Source organism: Procambarus clarkii, chromosome 76 (assembly GCF_040958095.1).
Source record: "Procambarus clarkii isolate CNS0578487 chromosome 76, FALCON_Pclarkii_2.0, whole genome shotgun sequence".
Lineage (NCBI taxonomy): Eukaryota > Metazoa > Arthropoda > Malacostraca > Decapoda > Cambaridae > Procambarus > Procambarus clarkii.
Window position 1 is genome coordinate 16763976 of NC_091225.1, and position 24155 is coordinate 16788130.

The window sequence follows — 24155 nt, forward strand, 5'->3', positions numbered from 1 at the left end:
TCACAACACATGACACTCCCACAACACATGACACTCCCACAACACATGACACAGTCACAACACATGACACTCCCACAACACATGACACAGTCACAACACATGACACAGTCACAACACATGACACAGTCACAACACATGACACAGTCACAACACATGACACAGTCACAACACATGACACAGTCACAACACATGACACAGTCACAACACATGACACAGTCACAACACATGACACAGTCACAACACATGACACTCCCACAACACATGACACAGTCACAACACATGACACAGTCACAACACATGACACAGTCACAACACATGACACTCCCACAACACATGACACTCCCACAACACATGACACAGTCACAACACATGACACTGCCACAACACATGACACTCCCACAACACATGACACTCCCACAACACATGACACTCCCACAACACATGACACAGTCACAACACATGACACAGTCACAACACATGACACAGTCACAACACATGACACTCCCACAACACATGACACTCCCACAACACATGACACAGTCACAACACATGACACTGCCACAACACATGACACTCCCACAACACATGACACTCCCACAACACATGACACAGTCACAACACATGACACTGCCACAACACATGACACTCCCACAACACATGACACAGTCACAACACATGACACTGCCACAACACATGACACAGTCACAACACATGACACAGTCACAACACATGACACAGTCACAACACATGACACAGTCACAACACATGACACTCCCACAACACATGACACAGTCACAACACATGACACTCCCACAACACATGACACAGTCACAACACATGACACTCCCACAACACATGACACAGTCACAACACATGACACTCCCACAACACATGACACAGTCACAACACATGACACTCCCACAACACATGACACAGTCACAACACATGACACAGTCACAACACATGACACTCCCACAACACATGACACAGTCACAACACATGACACTCCCACAACACATGACACTCCCACAACACATGACACAGTCACAACACATGACACTCCCACAACACATGACACAGTCACAACACATGACACAGTCACAACACATGACACTCCCACAACACATGACACAGTCACAACACATGACACTGCCACAACACATGACACTCCCACAACACATGACACTCCCACAACACATGACACAGTCACAACACATGACACTCCCACAACACATGACACTCCCACAACACATGACACTCCCACAACACATGACACTCCCACAACACATGACACTCCCACAACACATGACACTCCCACAACACATGACACAGTCACAACACATGACACAGTCACAACACATGACACAGTCACAACACATGACACAGTCACAACACATGACACTCCCACAACACATGACACTCCCACAACACATGACACAGTCACAACACATGACACAGTCACAACACATGACACAGTCACAACACATGACACAGTCACAACACATGACACTCCCACAACACATGACACTCCCACAACACATGACACTGCCAAAGACAGACTCCACAAAAGCACTGTAGAATCGGCTCACATTCCTTCACTTCCTGATAAGTTTCCCCTCGTAATTAATACCGATACACAAGTATATTTCTGCCTTATTAGACAAGAAATGAACCCGAATGAGTCAGGGCAGTTGGCTACAACCTTACGATATCGCAGGAAGAAAGAAAAGGAAAAAATATAGGCAAATTAAGACTGGAATTACGACACTGGAGCGGACTTTATACGTCTTAAACAACAGTGATGGCGAATGCGTTTTCTATTACCCAATATTTCATATTTTCTTTATCGGATGTCCGGGACAAAAACCTTGGTAGAGACATAATTTTTTAATAATAGCCGACTGTCGGTCTAATTTATGACGATCGCATCATGCAACAATTAGTATGATTATATTTAGAGCCCTATTGTGTGGGAAATGTGTCTCAGAACCAGAAAATGGATTATATTTTACATAAAAGTCTATCACATTTTAAATTACATTACTTATAAAATATATATTCAATAGAGTTTATTTTCTGTCATGAAATATATATAAACTTTATAGCTTAGTAACAATTAATATAAGATATAGAAGCGAGTATAATTATTTTTATTTTGAGCTATATTTAATACTTAAGTATACTTGCTGGTTGGTCAGTAATATACTGTGGTCTTAATGGACTGAAGATGATAGGCCTTAAACCCGACATTAAAAAAGTTTTACATTCGCTAGTTATGTGTACTGAAAGTTTACTATCATCCCCAGCCTTGTTCAGACTTATAGTCAACTTGCTGGCTGATAATTAGGTTCCTTAAGTTCACTTCAGCAGTTGATACGATTTAATCCCAACACCAAATTACGTGTACCTAACATCAGTTTCACACTGAGCCCAATAGGCTCAGGAACCTGTACACCAGTTGAGAGGCGGGACCAAAGAGCCAGAGCTCAACCCCCGCAAGCACAACTAGGTGAGTACACACACACACACACACACCCACCAACCCACCCACACACACACACACACACACACACACACACACACACACACACACACACACACACACACCCACCCACCCACACACACACACACACACACCCACCCACCCACACACCCACCCACACACACACACACACACACCCACCCACCCACACACCCACACACACACACACACACACACACACACCCACACACACACACACACACACACACACACACACACACACACACACCCACACACACACACACACCCACACACACACACACACACACACACACACACACACACACACACACACACACACACCCACCCACCCACCCCCACACACACCCACCCCCACACACACCCACCCCCACACACACACACACCCACCCACACACACACCCACACACACACACACACACACACACACACACCCACCCACACACACACACACCCACACCCACACACACACCCACCCCCACACACACCCACCCCCACACACACACACACCCACCCACACACACACCCACACACACACACACACACACACACACACACCCACCCACACACACACACACCCACACCCACACACACACCCACCCCCACACACACCCACCCCCACACACACACACACCCACACACACACACACACACACACACACACGGGCTCCACAACCTAACAATGGCCCAACAGAGATGAGGAAATAGCACATGAAGCATTTCATTATTGTCTCCGTTATTTATTCCTAATAAATCACGAATCAAGTAATAACAGACAGACGGAACAATTACACTGCTGGAGACATGGATTAAAAACAATAACTAGCTAATTAATCGACTTGAGAATGGTCCAGGACGGACCGAAACGTCGTCGTCCCTTCACCTTCTAGTGTGTGGACTTGAGAATGGTCCAGGACGGACCGAAACGTCGTCGTCCCTTCACCTTCTAGTGTGTGGACTTGAGAATGGTCCTGGACGGACCGAAACGTCGTCGTCCCTTCACCTTCTAGTGTGTGGACTTGAGAATGGTCCAGGACGGACCGAAACGTCGTCGTCCCTTCACCTTCTAGTGTGTGGACTTGAGAATGGTCCAGGACGGACCGAAACGTCGTCGTCCCTTCACCTTCTAGTGTGTAGTCTGGTCAACATACGTTAGCCACGTTATTGTGACTCATCGCCTGCATAGCTAATTAACTTTGATAACTAGCCCCTTGTGAGGACCTTAGGGAGGGGGGGGGGTAGGCAAGATCTGGAGCAGAATTCATCTTACGAAACATTTACATCTTTCCTGAATCATGGCAGCCTCGTATACATTGATTAAACAGTTTAGTAGTTTCGTAACTCTTATAATCTAAAATTATTATTATAAAGAGCTTCGCAAGGCTCCAGGACTCGTAATAAGTTTAATACATGTAAATAAAACCTGCCAAGAGTGAGGTGAGATGAACAGGTTTCGCAAGGGATTACTTGCTAGTTAATGAAGACTTAGATCTTCGTGATGTTGCCTTTTAACCACCTTAACCATGATGGCCACGTCTTGTGAAATTTTACACGACAATTACCCACTAGTGATTCATTATTCATTCAGCTAGAGGCTGTCGTGTAGGTCATACATCATACATACAGTGATTAAGTGCATCAAGTGCATATGTATATGTAGAAAGTCATGAACTTAGGCACGGGATCGTTTGGAGGATTAAATAGAGTTGGCTACACTGCAGGATCTGTGGGCTAACAACCTTGTTAAGTCATACGAGAATTGATATGTGACATTATATATGAAGTCTGTATAGCTATATTTGTATATCAGAACTTTGTTAGCATCACTTAAAAAATATGTGACTATGGTGGGGATACAGTATCTATATGTGACTATGGTGGGGACACAGTATCTATATGTGACTATGGTGGGGACACAGTATCTATATGTGACTATGGTGGGGACACAGTATCTATATGTGACTATGGTGGGGACACAGTATCTATATGTGACTATGGTGGGGACACAGTATCTATATGTGACTATGGTGGGGACAGAGTATCTATAAGTAACTCCACGCTGGGGACACAGTATCTATATGTAACTCCACGCTGGGGACAGAGTATCTATAAGTAACTCCACGCTAGGGACACAGTATCTATATGTAACTCCACGCTAGGGACACAGTATCTATAAGTGACTCCACGCCGGGGACACAGTATCTATAAGTAACTCCACGCTAGGGACACAGTATCTATAAGTAACTCCACGCTAGGGACACAGTATCTATAAGTGACTCCACGCCGGGGACACAGTATCTATGAAAGAATACCCCCCCCCCCCCATATGTATTTACGTATTTTATGTAAAGACTTACACCAAGTCTTTCACACTCTCCTGAGTGCTTCAATAAGATCTAAGTACCTATATACGACAAGACTTAATCTCAAAGTCTGATCTATAATTTCAACGGCTAATATCTATAATTTCAAATACGCATAAGGTTAAAAAATTACAAAAATACTGACGTGAAGACACTTCAAAGAATGTTTGAGAGGGAGAACATGCATAAAACGAAGCCATTAGGATTATCCTCAGTTGCCCCCTTACAACCCAATTACTAAACATGAGGACGGAACTTATCCTTATGTGTAAGTTCGATCGTTGAAATCAACGTGTTAATTAGCATCAAGATGTTTAGTGCATTAGGATGTAATAATACCTTGCGATTTCTCTGTATCGAAGGTCAACATCCCTCAAAATGGATTACAAAAATTTGCCATTGTACTAAGAATGTTTCTTGTCTATGCAGGCGATGAGTCACAATAACTTGGCTGATGTTGACCAGACCACACGCTAGAAGGTGAAGGGCCGACGACGTTTCGGTCCGTCCTGGACCATTCGCGACTTGAGAATGGTCCAGGACGGACCGAAACGTCGTCGTCCCTTCACCTTCTAGTGTGTGGACTTGAGAATGGTCCAGGACGGACCGAAACGTCGTCGTCCCTTCACCTTCTAGTGTGTGGACTTGAGAATGGTCCAGGACGGACCGAAACGTCGTCGTCCCTTCACCTTCTAGTGTGTGGACTTGAGAATGGTCCAGGACGGACCGAAACGTCGTCGTCCCTTCACCTTCTAGTGTGTGGACTTGAGAATGGTCCAGGACGGACCGAAACGTCGTCGTCCCTTCACCTTCTAGTGTGTGGACTTGAGAATGGTCCAGGACGGACCGAAACGTCGTCGTCCCTTCACCTTCTAGTGTGTGGACTTGAGAATGGTCCAGGACGGACCGAAACGTCGTCGTCCCTTCACCTTCTAGTGTGTGGTCTGGTCAAATTTATTGTCTATCATCTCTATCAAGAGAGAGAGATAACAATGACACCTCTCTACCTCTAAGGAGATTACTTTCCAAAGTAATTTCTCTTTCCCAAACTACTACTTCGACTTGAGATAAAAGTACACTGGTACTCACCTAATTGAGTACCTAATTGGTGGTTTGGTCAGAGAGCGCTGCCTCTCCCAAACTACCCACACTGGTAGTTCCCTGCACCAGCCCACAGGCGCAGTAGTAAGTGCACTTGTCATGACAAGAAGAGAGAGATAGCGATAGCTGCTACTCTGAGAGTGGAGGTCGTATATATAACTGAACCTCCACTCTTCAAACAGAATAGTTTACCATAATCCTTGTTCCTAAAAGAGTTTAAATTGCCCAAACTGGCTCGTTAGTTGTAAATGACTCAGTTATCCTTGACTGTACTCCCCAAGACCTAACTGTAACCTAACTGAGAAGTACGATACATGTAATAATCAAAGAGGGAGAAAGAGTGTCTCCTGTGGATCCCAATTGCATGATAGAACTGGTGATTTAGGAAAGACATGTGTTGTTTGAGAGGTAGTTGGTGGCCATCTTGGAATGCCTTTGAGCAGTCTGAGGGCAGCGAAATACCGACAACTGCCACAGAATTGATTAAACCTGAGACAAAGTGAAATTGACTCTAGATATTCCATCTTTGGGGGTAAATTGGGGTCCGCCACCGTCCACAGGATGGGTATGGGGTCCACTATCACCCACGGGATGGGTATGGGGTCCACTATCACCCACGGGATGGGTATGGGGTCCACTACCACCCACAGGATGGGTATGGGGTCCACTACCACCCACAGGATGGGTATGGGGTCCACTATCACCCACGGGATGGGTATGGGGTCCACTACCACCCACAGGATGGGTATGGGGTCCACTACCACCCACGGGATGGGTATGGGGTCCACTACCACCCACAGAATGGGTATGGGGTCCACTATCACCCACGGGATGGGTATGGGGTCCACTACCACCCACAGGATGGGTATGGGGTCCACTACCACCCACAGGATGGGTATGGGGTCCACTACCACCCACAGGATGGGTATGGGGTCCACTACCACCCACAGGATGGGTATGGGGTCCACTACCACCCACAGGATGGGTATGGGGTCCACCACCGTCCATGGGATGGGTATGGGGTCCACTACCACCCACAGGATGGGTATGGGGTCCACCACCGTCCATGGGATGGGTATGGGGTCCACTACCACCCACAGGATGGGTATGGGGTCCACCACCGTCCATGGGATGGGTATGGGGTCCACTACCACCCACAGGATGGGTATGGGGTCCACTACCACCCACAGGATGGGTATGGGGTCCACTATCACCCACGGGATGGGTATGGGGTCCACTACCACCCACAGGATTGGTATGGGGTCCACTACCACCCACAGGATGGGTATGGGGGTCCACTATCACTCACGGGATGGGTATGGGGTCCACTATCACCCACGGGATGGGTATGGGGTCCACTACTACCCACAGGATGGGTATGGGGTCCACTACCACCTACAGGATGGGTATGGGGTCCACTATCACCCACGGGATGGGTATGGGGTCCACTATCACCCACGGGATGGGTATGGGGTCCACTACCACCCACAGGATGGGTATGGGGTCCACTATCACCCACGGGATGGGTATGGGGTCCACTATCACCCACGGGATGGGTATAGGGTGCATAAAAGTTATCAAAATCAAATTAATAAACATTATATATATGTATATATGAATGAAAACGCACACAAGGAGAGACCATTAGGTACACACGCACACAAGGAGAGACCATTAGGTACACACACACACAAGGAGAGACCATTAGGTACACACACACACAAGGAGAGACCATTAGGTACACACACACAAGGAGAGACCATTAGGTACACACACACACAAGGAGAGACCATTAGGTACACACGCACACAAGGAGAGACCATTAGGTACACACACACACAAGGAGAGACCATTAGGTACACACACACACAAGGAGAGACCATTAGGTACACACGCACACAAGGAGAGACCATTAGGTACACACACACACAAGGAGAGACCATTAGGTACACACGCACACAAGGAGAGACCATTAGGTACACACGCACACGCTTACTTAGTCTAAATGGTCACACAGTCAGTAGTTTACTGCACTCACAGTACCAGCCCCGTACTCTACAGTGCCCCCAGGAGGGGTACCACGCCCCCCCCCAGGTACACCATAGCAACATTCACACCGTAAACTTGGAAAAAAAATGTTGAAGGAGAAATATTAGTAGAGCGGCCTGTGGTTGGTCGATCACTCCCTGAATCGATTTGTTCGGCGCTGGGCCTTCGTGTACACATATATGTATGTATTTATGTATATATATATGTCTCTCTCTCTCTCTCTCACACTCTCACTCTCTCTCTCTCTCTCTCTCTCTCTCTCTCTCTCTCTCTCTCTCTCTCTTGGCAACAATTCAAACATTGCGGTAGTTAAACGCGACAGGTAAAACAGGGCACTAGGGGTACCTAGTGCCCCCTAGTGCCTAAATATAATAGGGGAACACCTACCTAAATGATAGGGGAACACATTGAGCTATATAAACCTCACTCCACCATAGACATTGATAGCTATAATTCACGCCAAACACACCCAAACTACGACGTTGGTACAACGTTCGAACAAGTTTTAACACCTCCTAACCAGTTATAACAACCGATATAGCAAGTTGTAACAACGTTCCAATACGTCATAGACACGTTAAGCCAAGATGTAACAACTTTATTACAAGTTGTAACAAGCGGAAAATATACAGTTTCGGTTTGTGTTTCCAGGTAAGCGCCTTCTCACTCCTCCTTCTCTTGAGGTTATCTTGAGGTTATCTTGAGATGATTTCGGGGCTTTAGTGTCCCCGCGGCCCGGTCCTCAACCAGGCCTCCACCCCCAGGAAGCAGCCCGTGACAGCTGACTAACACCCAGGTACCTATTTTACTGCTAGATAACAGGGGGCATAGGGTGAAAGACACTCTGCCCATTGTTTCTCGTCGGCGCCCGGGATCGACCCCAGGACCACAGGATCACAAGTCCAGCGTGCTGTCCGCTCGGCCGACCGGCTCCTGCTCACTGGGTCAGGACCTCAGCTATGCATGAGCTATAACAACTCCACGTGTCTGTCTTAGACACTCGTTTGATCGGGTTGTGTCCGGTGGTGAGGCCCTGTCTCCCCCTCTCCCCCTCCCCCCCCCCCAGGGGCACTGTCCAGTGCCAATGGGAGCGGCGCTCCCTGCTCTCTCTAGTTCTACTGTAAACTGTTTACTTACACGCTGTACTGTCTCTTGATCAGGGGGGGGGGTAATGGGTCGATGCTTTCTAATGGTTTAGAGGAAACTACTTTTGTACATCAATGTTTGTAGGAATATGTATGACTACACACTCACGCGCGTGTGTACACACACACACACACACACACACACACACACACACACACACACACACACACACACACACACCAAAGAGCCAGAGCTCAACCCCCACAAGCACAAATAGGTGAGTACACACACACACGTCTCGGTACAGAGTAGATAGCCCTCTGGGGTCGTAGTCCTAAGGGCCCGGGTTCGATCCCCAGCAGAGGCAGAAACAAAATAGGCAGAGTTTCTTTTACCCTGATGTACCTGTTCACCTACCAGTAAATAGGTACCTGGGAGTTAGACAGCTGCTACGGCCTGCTTCCCTACCAGCACTTCCTGGGAATGTGTATGTATATATGTGTGTTGCAGAAATATATATGTAGTAGACATAATTGAAGAAAAATTGGTTTGAAAGGCGGGGTCCAAGAGCTAATAGCTCTTGAACCGAACGTGTTTGTATAAGCCCTTACCGAAACACGAAGTATCGTTCCGAATGCTGAATCCGAACACACTACTATCTGACCTAACCTAAGTCTGACCTAACCTAAGTCTGACCTAACCTAAGTCTGACCTAACCTACGTCTGACCTAACCTACGTCTGACCTAACCTAAGTCTGACCTAACCTAAGTCTGACGTAACCTACGTCTAACCTAACCTAAGTCTGACCTAACCTACGTCTGACCTAACCTAAGTCTGACCTAACCTAAGTCTGACCTAACCTAAGTCTGACCTAACCTAAGTCTGACGTAACCTAAGTCTGACGTAACCTAAGTCTGACGTAACCTAAGTCTGACGTAACCTAAGTCTGACCTAACCTAAGTCTGACCTAACCTACGTCTGACCTAACCTAAGTCTGACCTAACCTACGTCTGACCTAACCTAAGTCTGACCTAACCTACGTCTGACCTAACCTACGTCTGACCTAACCTAAGTCTGACCTAACCTACGTCTGACCTAACCTACGTCTGACCTAACCTAAGTCTGACCTAACCTAAGTCTGACCTAACCTAAGTCTGACCTAACCTACCAAAGTCTGGTCTAACCTGTCTTAAAACAAACACACTACTGACCTGCCCTAACCAATCCTGGCCTACTCTAGTCTTTAAACAAAACCTGACCCGTCCTAACTACCCATTGACCTAGCCTCGCAGAGTACTGCTGCCCGAGTACGCCAGGGAGGGAGCCCGGCCACCACGACAAACACACGACAAACACACGACAAACAAAGACATACACGACAGGCAGCGGTAAGGATATCCGCCGTCAGACAAAGGCGCAGCGCGCAGCGAACGAGCGGACATTATAAGTACTGCATTCGACTCATTTCCAGTGTCTCTCTATTTGGCCGTTTCAACGTCATTGCACTAGATGCACAGTGCACAGGGGGCATTGAGCAGCTGCAAGGAGCACGGCAGCTCAGTCATTGCACACTCACACGACTCAGGAGATGCATAATTGCCATGAATGAGGAGTGTGAGAATGAGTGTGTGAGACATCAAGGAGATGTTTTCCAATATGAGAGACAGATTAACCGGGCATATTGGACGTCAGAGGGCACTATGGGGTGGTAGTGGACCCCATACCCATCCTGTGGGTGGTAGTGGACCCCATACCCATCCTCCTGGGTGGTAGTGGACCCCATACCCATCCCCTGAGCGGTAGTGGACCCCATACCCATCCCCTGAGCGGTAGTGGACCCCATACCCATTCCCTGAGCGGTAGTGGACCCCATACCCATCCCCTGAGCGGTAGTGTAAATTTTACGTAATTTTTTTTTAAATTACGTAAAAAATTAAATAAAAAATGAAATAAAAAATTAAGTACGTAAAAAAAAATTATGTAAATTTTTTTAAGTCAAACTATACGTAAAATTCCAGAGACGTTCAACGAGACTGGAACCTGAACTGCGAGGATTAAACTATAAGGAAAGGCTGAGGCTTCTAAGCCACACCACACTTGAGAGAGACGGATTCGCGGAGACATGACAACGACGTGTAAGATTCCCAGTGAAAATCACGTTGATAAAGAGATGTTTAGTGTAATAAATATTGTTTTTACCTGAGGAGTACTAACCCTAATGGCCTCGACGAGGACAGGAAGCCGGCGGCTTGTTGAAGTACGGGAAGAGGATATGGTTGTTAATGATGTTAGAAGGACTTGTTTACGGTATGAAAAGTAATCAAATGGAGTTGACTAGAGGGAGAGGAAGTAGGACCACACTGTAACGAGGGTAAAGGGTCATTAATTCACCCTTAACAACCATTAACCGGTAAAATACGGGCCAAGAGTTAACGCTCGACCTTTCAAGCACATTTAGGTGAGCTACAGTGCCCAAATGACCCACAGAGACATTATAAAAAACTTATTTATTGTCAGAGTAGTTAGTAAATGGAATGCATTAGGCAGTAATGTGGTGGAGGCTGACTCCATACACAGCTTCAAGTATAGATATGATACAGCCCAGTAGGCTCAGGAACCTGTATATCAGTTGATTGACAGTTGAGAGGCGAGACCAAAGAGCCAGAGCTCAACCCCAGCATGCACTAGGTGAGTACACACTCACTTTCACTCACGTGTCACTCCACTTGCACCTGACCTGAATTAAGCCCCCAAATAACCTTTAAGACACTGACTTGAACACTCACGCAAATGCATTGCATGAAGGTGTTCAAGTGAGCCCCGCACAAGTGAGCCCCACACAAGTGAGCCCCGCACAAGTGAGCCCCAAATATTGCCCTAAATACAGGAAAAGGCATGAAAGTAGTTACTGTATCAAAACAATTGGGCTTCGAGAGTATTGTTATGAGGTGACGTTTGACTCGTCAAGCACAACTAGGTGAGCACACCTAGGTAAGTACACACACACACACACACATACAAAGATATATGGGTATATATATGGGTATAGAGCCCAATAGGCTCAGAATATAGAGCCCTATAGGCACAGGAACCTGTATGCCAGTTGATTGACAGTTGAGAGGCGTGACCAAAGAGGCAGAGCTCAACCCCCCGCAAGCACAAATGAGTACACACACACACACACGCACACACACACACACACACACACACACACACACACACACACACACACACACACACACACACACATACACACCTGCCTTCGGAAGCCCAAATCAACCGGACATGATAAGCTGTACAAGAGAGGTTGGCCAACATAAGAACTGCATTCAGAAAACCGGACAGAGTCGCTCAGGACTTTGTATAAAACATACGTCAGACCAGTTCTACATTATGCGGCGCCAGCGTGGGACCCATTTCTGGTTAGTAAACATAACCCAAACCCTGAGAAAGTCCACAAGAATGACATCAATTGTTCCCAGAGCTGAGAGGCATGAGTTACGAGGAAAGACTGAAAGAGATCAAATCTCGTGTCACCGAAGAACTGAAGCATTGTGACATGATTGCTACATACAAAATACCTCAGAGAACATAGGAAAATTAAGACATTAGAAAATACGTGGAATTCGGCTAGAAAATTCTAATATAAATACACCACCTACTAGGATTGGGAGCCAGTTGACAGAAGGGCGAGTGCCAGGACCCTAGAGCTGGAGCTCAGCCCCAGGAAGCACAATTAGAAGAGTACACACACCCGCCTCAGAAGGGCTAGTTAACGTGTGTACACACACACTGACGCAGTCACAGCCACTTACACGTGTGTAATATATGTGTAAACACTCCATTAAGTGTTTGCTATCTCGGACACTCACACACACACACACCTAATGATGAACCTGATGAGAGAGAGAGAGAGAGAGAGAGAGAGAGAGAGAGAGAGAGAGAGAGAGAGAGAGAGAGAGAGAGAGAGAGAGAGAGAGAGAGAGAGAGAGAGAGAGAGAGACAGAGAGAGAGAGAGAGAGAGAGAGAGAGAGAGAGAGACAGAGAGAGAGAGAGAGAGAGAGAGAGAGAGAGAGAGAGAGAGAGAGAGAGAGAGAGAGAGAGAGAGAGAGAGAGAGAGAGAGAGAGAGAGAGACAGAGTGACAGAGAGAGAGTGACAGAGAGAGAGAGAGAGAGAGAGACAGAGTGACAGAGAGAGAGAGAGAGAGACAGAGAGAGACAGAGAGAGACAGAGAGAGAGACAGAGAGAGAGACAGAGAGAGAGAGAGAGAGAGAGAGAGAGAGAGAGAGAGAGAGAGAGAGAGAGAGAGAGAGAGAGAGAGAGAGAGAGAGAGAGAGAGAGAGAGACAGACAGACAGACAGAGAGAGATAAAAACGACTCATCTCAAGTCTTGACTGGTCCCGGTTAGACTGGTTAGACACAATTAGAGAACACTGTATAAACATCAGAGGTCCGCGGTTGTTCAACGTCCTCCCAGCAAGCATAAGAAATATTGCCGGAACAACCGTGGACATCTTCAAGAGGAAACTAGATTTATTCCTCCAAGGAGTGCCGGACCAACCGGGCTGTGGTGGGTATGTGGGCCTGCGGGCCGCTCCAAGCAACAGCCTGGTGAACCAAACTCGCACAAGTCAAGTCTGGCCTCGGGCCGGGCTTGGGGAGTAGAAGAACTCCCAGAACCCCATCAACCAGGTATATGTGGGCCTGCGGGCCGCTCCAAGCAACAGCCTGGTGGACCAAACTCTCACAAGTCAAGTCTGGCCTCGGGCCGGGCTTGGGGGAGTAGAAGAACTCCCAGAACCCCATCAACCAGGTAACAACCAGGTAACAACCAGGTAACAACCAGGTATCAACCAGGTAACTGTAACTAAAGCAAAGGGATAACTATCTACAAACGCCGCAGATCATAATATAATTATGGAACAGGAATAAGACGCCAATATGCCCCATATACAAAAATGGTTGATATTTTATGCCTCATCAATCCCCTTCTCATCTGACAATACGTGAAAGGGTAAAATCTCCTCTCCCACCTTTCCCACAAAAATATCAGAAAAAACAGTTTTTAGAACACGTACAAAGAAGTGAAAGTAAAAGTGGGAAGCAAGAGAGAGAAAGAAAGTGAGAGTATGAAAGGATGTGGAGATATACAGGAATACCAGAGCCTAGGGAAGTCCACCGTCAGAGTAGTCATGATTAGTGATGGAGGGAGGGTAGCCTAGTTCTCTCTCTCTCTCTCTCTCTCTCTCTCTCTCTCTCTCTCTCTCTCTCTCTCTCTCTCTCTCTCTCTCTCTCTCTCTCTCTCTCTCTCTCTCTCTCTCTCTCTCTCACACCCACACCAAGAAGTAGTTCATAGTTCAGTGTCAGAGTAGTTAACAGGTGGAATTAGGCAGTGATATAATGGAGGCTGACTCCATACATAGCTTCAAATGTAGATATGATAGAGCCCAATAGGCTCAGGAACCTGTACACCAGTTGACTGACAGATGAGAGGCGGGACCAAAGAGCCAGAGCTCAACTAGGTAAGTACACACACACACCTGGATATCACACAGTCACCAGAGGAAATAACACAGGATATCCTTCAAAATAACACCCCCCTCCCCCCCCCCATCAATTTCAGATCAAAATCAACCCTCTATCCATCTAAATCAAAGCTCTAAATCATCAGTAAACACAAGAGACATCACCGGAAGACCAGAGTGCTGACCATGACCTTGACGTCTCTCAGTCACCCCTGTGACATCTTAGCTGCATATTTGTAAACAATAAATAATTCATATAATTCGTAATTATCTTCGTGAGATAATTTGGGTCGATTGATATTATCATAAGAAGAAATGCCAAATATTTTTTTATTCCTTCCCATTATTTTGTGGAATATAATAAACTATAGAACAATATTTTTTTACATAATAGGTACCTCTCTATTATTTTTGGAGCAATATTTCTGTTCATTAATTTAGGAGAATTCTGTAATCATATTCCAATATTTAAGAAAGGCAATAGGTTGTTACTAATTTTGGTATGATCATAATAGGCCCAATTGTGTATATTTGTTGGGCAACGTTGTATGATAGTTTGGGGTTGTTAGCGTGTGATAGTTTGGGGTTGTTAGCGTGTGATAGTTTGGGGTTGTTAGCGTGTGATAGTTTGGGGTTGTTAGCGTGTGATAGTTTGGGGTTGTTAGCGTGTGATAGTTTGAGGTTGTTAGCGTGTGATAGTTTGGGGTTGTTAGCGTGTGATAGTTTGAGGTTAGCGTGTGATAGTTTGGGGTTGTTAGCGTGTGATAGTTTGAGGTTAGCGTGTGATAGTTTGGGGTTGTGAGCGTGTGATAGTTTGGGGTTGTTAGCGTGTGATAGTTTGGGGTTGTTAGCGTGTGATAGTTTGAGGTTGTTAGCGTGTGATAGTTTGGGGTTGTTAGCGTGTGATAGTTTGGGGTTGTTAGCGTGTGATAGTTTGAGGTTAGCGTGTGATAGTTTGGGATTGTTAGCGTGTGATAGTTTGAGGTTGTTAGCGTGTGATAGTTTGAGGTTGTTAGCGTGTGATAGTTTGGGGTTGTTAGCGTGTGATAGTTTGAGGTTAGCGTGTGATAGTTTGAGGTTGTTAGCGTGTGATAGTTTGGGGTTGTTAGCGTGTGATAGTTTGGGGTTGTTAGCGTGTGATAGTTTGGGATTGTTAGCGTGTGATAGTTTGGGGTTGTTAGCGTGTGATAGTTTGAGGTTGTTAGCGTGTGATAGTTTGGGGTTGTTAGCGTGTGATAGTTTGAGGTTGTTAGCGTGTAATAGTTTGGGGTTGTTAGCGTGTGATAGTTTGGGGTTGTTAGCGTGTGATAGTTTGGGGTTGTTAGCGTGTAATAGTTTGAGGTTGTTAGCGTGTAATAGTTTGGGGTTGTTAGCGTGTGATAGTTTGGGGTTGTTAGCGTGTGATAGTTTGGGGTTGTTAGCGTGTGATAGTTTAGGGTTGTTAGCGTGTGATAGTTTGGGGTTGTTAGCGTGTGATAGTTTGGGGTTGTTAGCGTGTGATAGTTTGAGGTTAGCGTGTGATAGTTTGGGATTGTTAGCGTGTGATAGTTTGAGGTTGTTAGCGTGTGATAGTTTGAGGTTGTTAGCGTGTGATAGTTTGGGATTGTTAGCGTGTGATAGTTTGGGGTTGTTAGCGTGTGATAGTTTGAGGTTGTTAGCGTGTGATAGTTTGAGGTTGTTAGCGTGTGATAGTTTGGGGTTGTTAGCGTGTGATAGTTTAGGGTTGTTAGCGTGTGATAGTTTGGGGTTGTTAGCGTGTGATAGTTTGGCTAGTTTAGCGTACGATAGTTTGAGGAGTTTAGCGTACGATAGTTTAGGATCGTTAGCGTACAATAGTTTGGTGAGTTTAGCGTACGATACTTTAGGATCGTTAGCGTACAATAGTTTGGTGAGTTTAGCGTACGATACTTTAGGATCGTTAGCGTACAATAGTTTGGTGAGTTTAGCGTACGATAGTTTAGGATCGTTAGCGTACAATAGTTTGGTGAGTTTAGCGTACGATAGTTTAGGATCGTTAGCGTACAATAGTTTGGTGAGTTTAGCGTACGATACTTTAGGATCGTTAGCGTACAATAGTTTGGTGAGTTTAGCGTACGATAGTTTAGGATCGTTAGCGTACAATAGTTTGGTGAGTTTAGCGTACGATACTTTAGGATCGTTAGCGTACAATAGTTTGGTGAGTTTAGCGTACGATACTTTAGGATCGTTAGCGTACAATAGTTTGGTGAGTTTAGCGTACGATACTTTAGGGTCGTTAGCATATGATAGTTTAGGATCGTTAGCATACGATAGTTTAGGATCGTTAGCGTACGACAGTTTGGATAGTTTAGCGATAGTTGTATATAGTAGAGGGCGAGACTGCGGGTTGTGCACTGTACCTTGAGTGAAGAGTGTCAAGCAGAGAACCAGCAGCGCGAGAGCCATGGTAGAGGTGATGGTGGTTGTGGTAGAGGGGGGGCTGGTAGCAGCAGCAGCAGCGGTGGTGGTGGTAGTGGTGGTGATGGTGGTGACTGATCACTATTGAAGCACGCGGCCGACTGCTTCTGTCGCCCGCGCACACTCGGCCGACCTGCTTCATGCCCCGCCCTCTGTGGCCTCTGAAGCTCCGCCCAACTCTCCGCCCACTTTCTCTGCTCTGGCTTGCCACGCCCCCTTTTTTAGTTGTCTTGGCTCCGCCCATTTTGATCGAGGATGACGCCCATAACCGCAATACTGAGTGGTTTTCTGGGCCGTCTTTAACAACCTAACTACACCCCACCCACCCGCTCCTTGTTTCACACACACACACACACACACACACACACACACTAACAACCTCATTAACTAAGTTAACAGCCCTGACCACCTCTGAAAACTTATCCTCAAAGACCTACAAGGAAGTATTAACCAGTATACAAGTTGGAAATCATCAATACCAATTGATGATTTGTCCAATTGTCCAAAAATCCCCCATAAGACAAATACAAAAACCAGACCAAAAAACATTAGCAAATACATTTGGAAAACAATTACAAATGGGGTTATTGCTGTAGTTCTGAGGTACAAGTCTTGCGAGAAAAGTCTTACAACACTGACGAAGGGAAGTCTTGACGAAGTCCATCCTCTCTGTAACCTACACTCTTCAACAGGGTCAAAGGACTCCCAGATCCTAACCTGAGAGGTCAAAGGTCACTCTATTTCTGGCGCCAGTCGGGTCTGCTTAGAAATATCTATCTTTCTTTGATAGATATTTGCATGTTTGGAGGCGTTCTTTCATGTTTGGAAGTGTTCTTGTATGTTTGGAAATGGGCCATCACCATCTTGGCGTCTCATCTTGGGCCACCAGCTGTGGGAGTGGGGCGTCTCATCTTGGGCCACCAGCTGTGGGAGTGGGGCGTCTCATCTTGGACCACCAGCTGTGGGAGTGGGGCGTCTCATCTTGGGCCACCAGCTGTGGGAGTGGGGCGTCTCATCTTGGGCCACCAGCTGTGGGAGTGGGGCGTCTCATCTTGGACCACCAGCTGTGGGAGTGGGGCGTCTCATCTTGGACCACCAGCTGTGGGAGTGGGGCGTCTCATCTTGGACCACCAGCTGTGGGAGTGGGGCGTCTCATCTTGGACCACCAGCTGTGGGAGTGGGGCGTCTCATCTTGGGGCACCAGCTGTGGGAATGGGGCGTCTCATCTTGGGCCACCAGCTGTGGGAGTGGGGCGTCTCATCTTGGACCACCAGCTGTGGGAGTGGGGCGTCTCATCTTGGACCACCAGCTGTGGGAGTGGGGCGTCTCATCTTGGACCACCAGCTGTGGGAGTGGGGCGTCTCATCTTGGACCACCAGCTGTGGAAGTGGGGCGTCTCATCTTGGACCACCAGCTGTGGGAGTGGGGCGTCTCATCTTGGACCACCAGCTGTGGAAGTGGGGCGTCTCATCTTGGACCACCAGCTGTGGAAGTGGGGCGTCTCATCTTGGGCCACCAGCTGTGGGAGTGGGGCGTCTCATCTTGGACCACCAGCTGTGGAAGTGGGGCGTCTCATCTTGGACCACCAGCTGTGGAAGTGGGGCGTCTCATCTTGGACCACCAGCTGTGGGAGTGGGGCGTCTCATCTTGGACCACCAGCTGTGGGAGTGGGGAAGGAAGCTGGGACTCTTATCTATTGATAAGCGTGTGGGTGATAGACAACTTCCTATTGGCACTCCTCATTGCAGTGCCATCTCCTCTATCATGTAGCAGTGCCAAGTCTGTTCCAAGGAGCTATGTTGGTTAGGAGGCTGCATAGCGTGGCAGTGAATCTTTGAGGGAGTTCTGTCTGTAATATCTTGTGTTTGTGATATCTTGTGTTTATGATATCTTGTGTTTATGATATCTTGTGTTTATGATATCTTGTGTTTATGATATCTTGTGTTTGTGATATCTTGCGTTTATGATATCTTGTGTTTATGATATCTTGTGTTTGTGATATCTTGCGTTTATGATATCTTGTGTTTATGATATCTTGTGTTTGTGATATCTTGTGTTAGATTGCTTGAAATTTTAGACCTGCGAGCCAGACTTTGTCGAGAACCTTAAATATATCATCAGGTCCAATGATACTTTTTTGTTTTGTAAAAAAAAAAAAATAAAGATTTTTTTTCATCTGTAAACGTTGCAAGATCATCACAGACCAAGATAGCGGCTGTGTTGACCTCTCTCTGACCTCTGAAGTTGTGTTTACCGCTGATATGTATCTTGACTCCTCTCCCCATGAAATTCAGAAGTCTGAAATGTATATATTTTGTCTCGTGGTTTCCGGCTTGGGTTGGGGGGGGGGGGTTTATCCTAGATTTTATGATGACTTCAGTGGAAGCCTCAGGATCCTCGTAGATGTCGTAGCACTGCAGGTTCTAATTCTTTTGACTATGTCGTGGTGCAGTTGACTAAGGCTCGTCTGGGAACATTCAGCACATAGGTTCGAACCCTAATCAAGTCCCTTGTGGATTTGTTCACTATAATATTAGGTCCTCTTTGATGGATATGTGGATATGTACCTAATAATTTAGAGCCAGATTCAGGAAAGCACTTACGAACCTGTATATCTTTTCTCAATCTTTGGCGGCTTTGTTTACAATTATTAAACAGTTAATGAGTTCCGAAGCACCAGGAGACTGTTTATAACAATAACAACAGTTGATTGACAAGTTGTCATGCTTGTAAACTGTTTAATAAATGTAACCAAAGCCGTCAAAGATTGAGAAAAGATGTACACGTTCGTAAGTACTTGCGTAAGTGCTTTCATGAATCTGGCCCTAGGGCTGTAATTTCTCCCATGTATCGTTTATCATGGGAGGAATGACTGTATGATGGTCACCACAGCACTGTACCCCCCCCACCTGTACCCCCACACCCCCTCCTGTACCCCCACACCCCCACCTGTACCCCCACACCCCCACCTGTACCACCACACCCCCTCCTGTACTCCCCACACACCCCCACCTGTACCCTACACCCACTCCTGTACCCCCACACCCACACCTGTATCCCAACACCCCCACCTGTACTCCCGTACCCCCACCTGTACCCCCACACCCCCTCCTGTACTCCCCACACACCCCCACCTGTACCCCACACCCACACCTGTACCCCCAACACCCCCCCACCTGTACCCCCACACCCCCACCCTCCCTACACAGTTACAATTACAAAACACAGTAGTGTGTGTGTGGGCGAGAATATAAAAGAAAGGTATCATCAGTTCACACCTAAATTGAGAGTTAATTAGACAGGTGACACCTATGCTGGAGCCCAGTGGTGTTTTGATGTACGTGAAGCCTCCTAGGTGCTAGGGATGCCTAGGTGCTGGGATGCCTAGGTGCTAGGGATGCCTAGGTGCTGGGATGCCTAGGTGCTGGGGTGCCTAGGTGCTGGGGTGCCTTGGTGCTGGGGTGCCTTGGTGCTGGGGTGCCTAGGTGCTGGGGTGCCTAGGTGCTGGGGTGCCTAGGTGCTGGGGTGCCTTGGTGCTGGGGTGCCTAGGTGCTGGGGTGCCTAGGTGCTGGGATGCCTAGGTGCTGGGGTGCCTTGGTGCTGGGGTGCCTAGGTGCTGGGGTGCCTAGGTGCTGGGGTGCCTAGGTGCTGGGATGCCTAGGTGCTGGGATGCCTAGGTGCTGGGGTGCCTAGGTGCTGGGATGCCTAGGTACTGGGGTGCCTAGGTGCTGGGGTGCCTTGGTACTGGGGTGCCTAGGTGCTGGGGTGCCTAGGTGCTGGGATGCCTAGGTGCTGGGATGCCTAGGTGCTGGGGTGCCTTGGTGCTGGGGTGCCTAGGTGCTGGGGTGCCTTGGTGTTGGGATGCCTAGGTGCTGGGGTGCCTAGGTGCTGGAGTGCCTAGATGCTGGGATGCCTAGGTGCTGGGGTGCCTAGGTGTCCAGACCAGCTCTCTTCTCACCCGTCTCCTATTTAACCACATAGTCCAACAGTACTCCCATTAAATTCACAATCTATGCATATATTATCGACTCATCAACACCTGAGACCAATCAACACCTCTGACACCATAGTAAACAACATACTGGTAATCAAGCTACAGTCATGAGCAACATATTTGCAATCTTTCATTCAATATTGCAGCAAAAATATAAATAAATCCATTGTACGTCGTGGATCTTGGCCCCTACGTCACTCAGAGCTTGAGCTGAATTATGTAAACAGGCAAGATCAAAATAACCTGTTTCTTGGGGCGTTGTTTCTTGCTTTGAATGTATCTGCGTTGTATTCTGTTGTTGTATCTGCCGTTGGCTGTTTTTGGGTCTACTGTTGGGTGTTTTGGGTCTTCTGTTGGGTGTTTTGGGTCTTCTGTTGGGTGTTTTTGGGTCTTCTGTTGGGTGTTTTGGGTCTTCTGTTGGGTGTTTTGGGTCTTCTGTTGGGTGTTTTGGGTCTTCTGATGGGTGTTTTGGGTCTTCTGTTGGGTGTTTTGGGTCTTCTGATGGGTGTTTTGGGTCTTCTGTTGGGTGTTTTGGGTCTTCTGTTGGCTGTTTTGTATCTGCCGTTGACTCTATTTTGTATCTGCTCTGTAATTTGATTCATTTCCTATTATTCAGTAATTTTATTGTTAATTATCATTCAGCTTTTTGATATTCATGTATTATACATATACTGAAGATATACATGTCATAGAACTCGGTTGAATTACAGCTTTATATCAATTCTGGTCCTAAGTGCAGGCGATGAGTCACAATAACGTGGCTAATGTTGACCAGACCACACACTAGAAGGTGAAGGGACGACGACGTTTCGGTCCGTCCTGGACCATTCTCAAGTCGATTGTGACTTGAGAATGGTCCGTTCATAGGCGGCTCAGCAGTCTTCTTCAAAAGAGTCTCATCTTATGATATGATACAGTTAAGTGATATCATTCACTGGAGAAGTGAAAAGGGAGATTTGTCAATATCCCCAAACTGACATGCAGTCTTATAAACTGCGATGGGTATTTAAACACTGTTGCTTGAACAAATTCACAAGGGCCGTGACGAGGATTTGAACCTGCGTCCGGGAGCATCCCAGACACTGCCTTAATCGACTGAGCTACGACAGGGTAATTTACCCTGTCGTAGCTCAGTTGATTAAGGCAGTGTCTGGGATGCTCCCGGACGCAGGTTCGAATCCTCGTCACGGCCCTTGTGGAGTTGTTCATTTGATGCATCACGTTAGTGTGATCACTGTGTGTACTGATGCTTGAGTCCTGTTTTTGAGTGTAATTGAGTGTGGTGGCTCACGTATTGAATTTTCAAATTCATTTATTTTATTTAGATAATGGACCATATTTGAAAATTGAGATATCTTAAATTTTAGCCAAATGAACCTGCAGTTTGAAAAATACAATGAATATTGGAAACATGACTTGTTGGTTATTTTTGAGCGGAATTCATAGTGATTGTACATATTTGGAGTTTTAAATTACGACTTTTTATACCAAAAGTATGCAAATTAGTGAAAAGGAAGCCCCCTTCTCCATCTATCTCTCCTACCTCCCTCTCATCCCTCTCCTCTTTCCCCTTCTCATTCCTTCTCTCCTCTCTATCTCTCTGTTTTTTGTGTGTGTGTATTAACACATTTAGATACATGTGCATTTGTGCAGCTGCCCTAGACTATATGAAGGGGAGTACAGTGTGTGTCAAAAAGCTAGCTACGTGATGCTAAAAGTCCCCATCACACAGGATGGTTAGTCATACAGAGGCATGTGATCAGTAGTCTGCACTGGCAGACTCTGGGTGCATTATGAGGATATCATCAAGAACACGAGAGTGAATAAAGTAATTACAAAGCTTCAGGTACCTCATGCCAACGGGTCTGAATGGTCTAATAACTGGGCATTCAGTGATGTAGTGTGGGAGATCATGCCCCAGTTCCTGCTCACAGAGTTTGCACCTGGAGTGCTCAGGATTGGGAGATCCGTCACCTGTTTTATAGAAACCTAGGGGGATTGGTCAACCACTTTTCACTGATTATAGGGGGGGGGGAGAGGTCACTCTTGGTATTAACCACTTTTAATAGGGCCAATAGGACAAGCCCTTGACAAACAAACACTCTCTCGTACACAGATAGAAAGATACAACATTAATTACCATAACAAAATACTCACACCTCTTAATACAAGATATACAACATGTAAATCAAGTATAAAAAGTGCTGTGACAGTTTTTAAAAGATAAAACCATCAATTATTCTTCCCGAGTGAGAGACAAGCATCAGTTATGATTTGTGTGATTTTCTGTCCTGCCCAACCACTTGGACCATCGGGAATCGAACGCCGACCCGCAGGAAGCAAACCCAGCGCTATACTGTCCAATTGGTTAGTCAAGGAATCGGTAGGTTTCTTAAGAAGCTTGGTTTAGTGCGTGTTAAACTGGGATTCAAGGTCATCTAGAAGGGACCTTACTCCTTACCGGATGCAGAGTGTTGAAGGTCAAGTTCAATCCCCAAGTTCCAGTTAGTTTTATATCGACATTCTTCCCTGAACATTTTCGTCAGCTATGAGAAATGTTCCCTCATTCTCTTACCAGTCTGTCAGCCATGAGAAATGTCCCCTCATTCTCTTACCAGTCTGTCAGTCATGAGAAATGTTCCCTCACACTCTTACTCCTTGTTCAGTGTTCACCTGTTCGTTCACGTGAATATTTCTTGTTCCCTTGAACACCTGCTGTCGTCAGGTTTCCAACCTGCACCTTCCAGTATATCAAGTATTAAGTATAATGTCATTGTGCTGTACCAATATATATAATGCATAATAGTGAGCACAATCATCAACACTATACTCATGTATAAATGAAAAAAATGCAGACTGAATTATGTAGTCAAGACTAATTATATATGTACAATGAACAAACATATTTAAATTAACTAAATAAGATAATTCTTCAACAGACGCAAATTTTATTTTTAAACTATGTACAAATTTAAACAACCACGAACTTTAAAAACTGTGTTAAACAGTTTTTAAACCATTGAAAAATATTAAATCATTTTTTTAAAGCATTTCAAACTAAGCAACAGATGGATATAG

General features: G+C 46.3%; 1 protein-coding gene across 3 annotated transcripts in view; it reads right to left on the reverse strand.

Moving 5' to 3' along the window:
- Positions 1–17210, reverse strand: part of LOC123771509 (carbonic anhydrase 2) — a 277143-nt gene extending 259933 nt beyond the window's left edge. For 2 of the 3 annotated variants that reach the window (XM_069313649.1, XM_069313651.1), the window contains exon 1: positions 17026–17210. In XM_069313649.1, the coding sequence (XP_069169750.1) occupies positions 17026–17071 (46 nt within the window). In that variant the 5' untranslated portion in view covers positions 17072–17210. The remainder of the gene's footprint in view (positions 1–17025) is intronic. The other variant, XM_069313650.1, reaches the window with a different exon arrangement.
- Positions 17211–24155: the final 6945 nt, after the last annotated feature.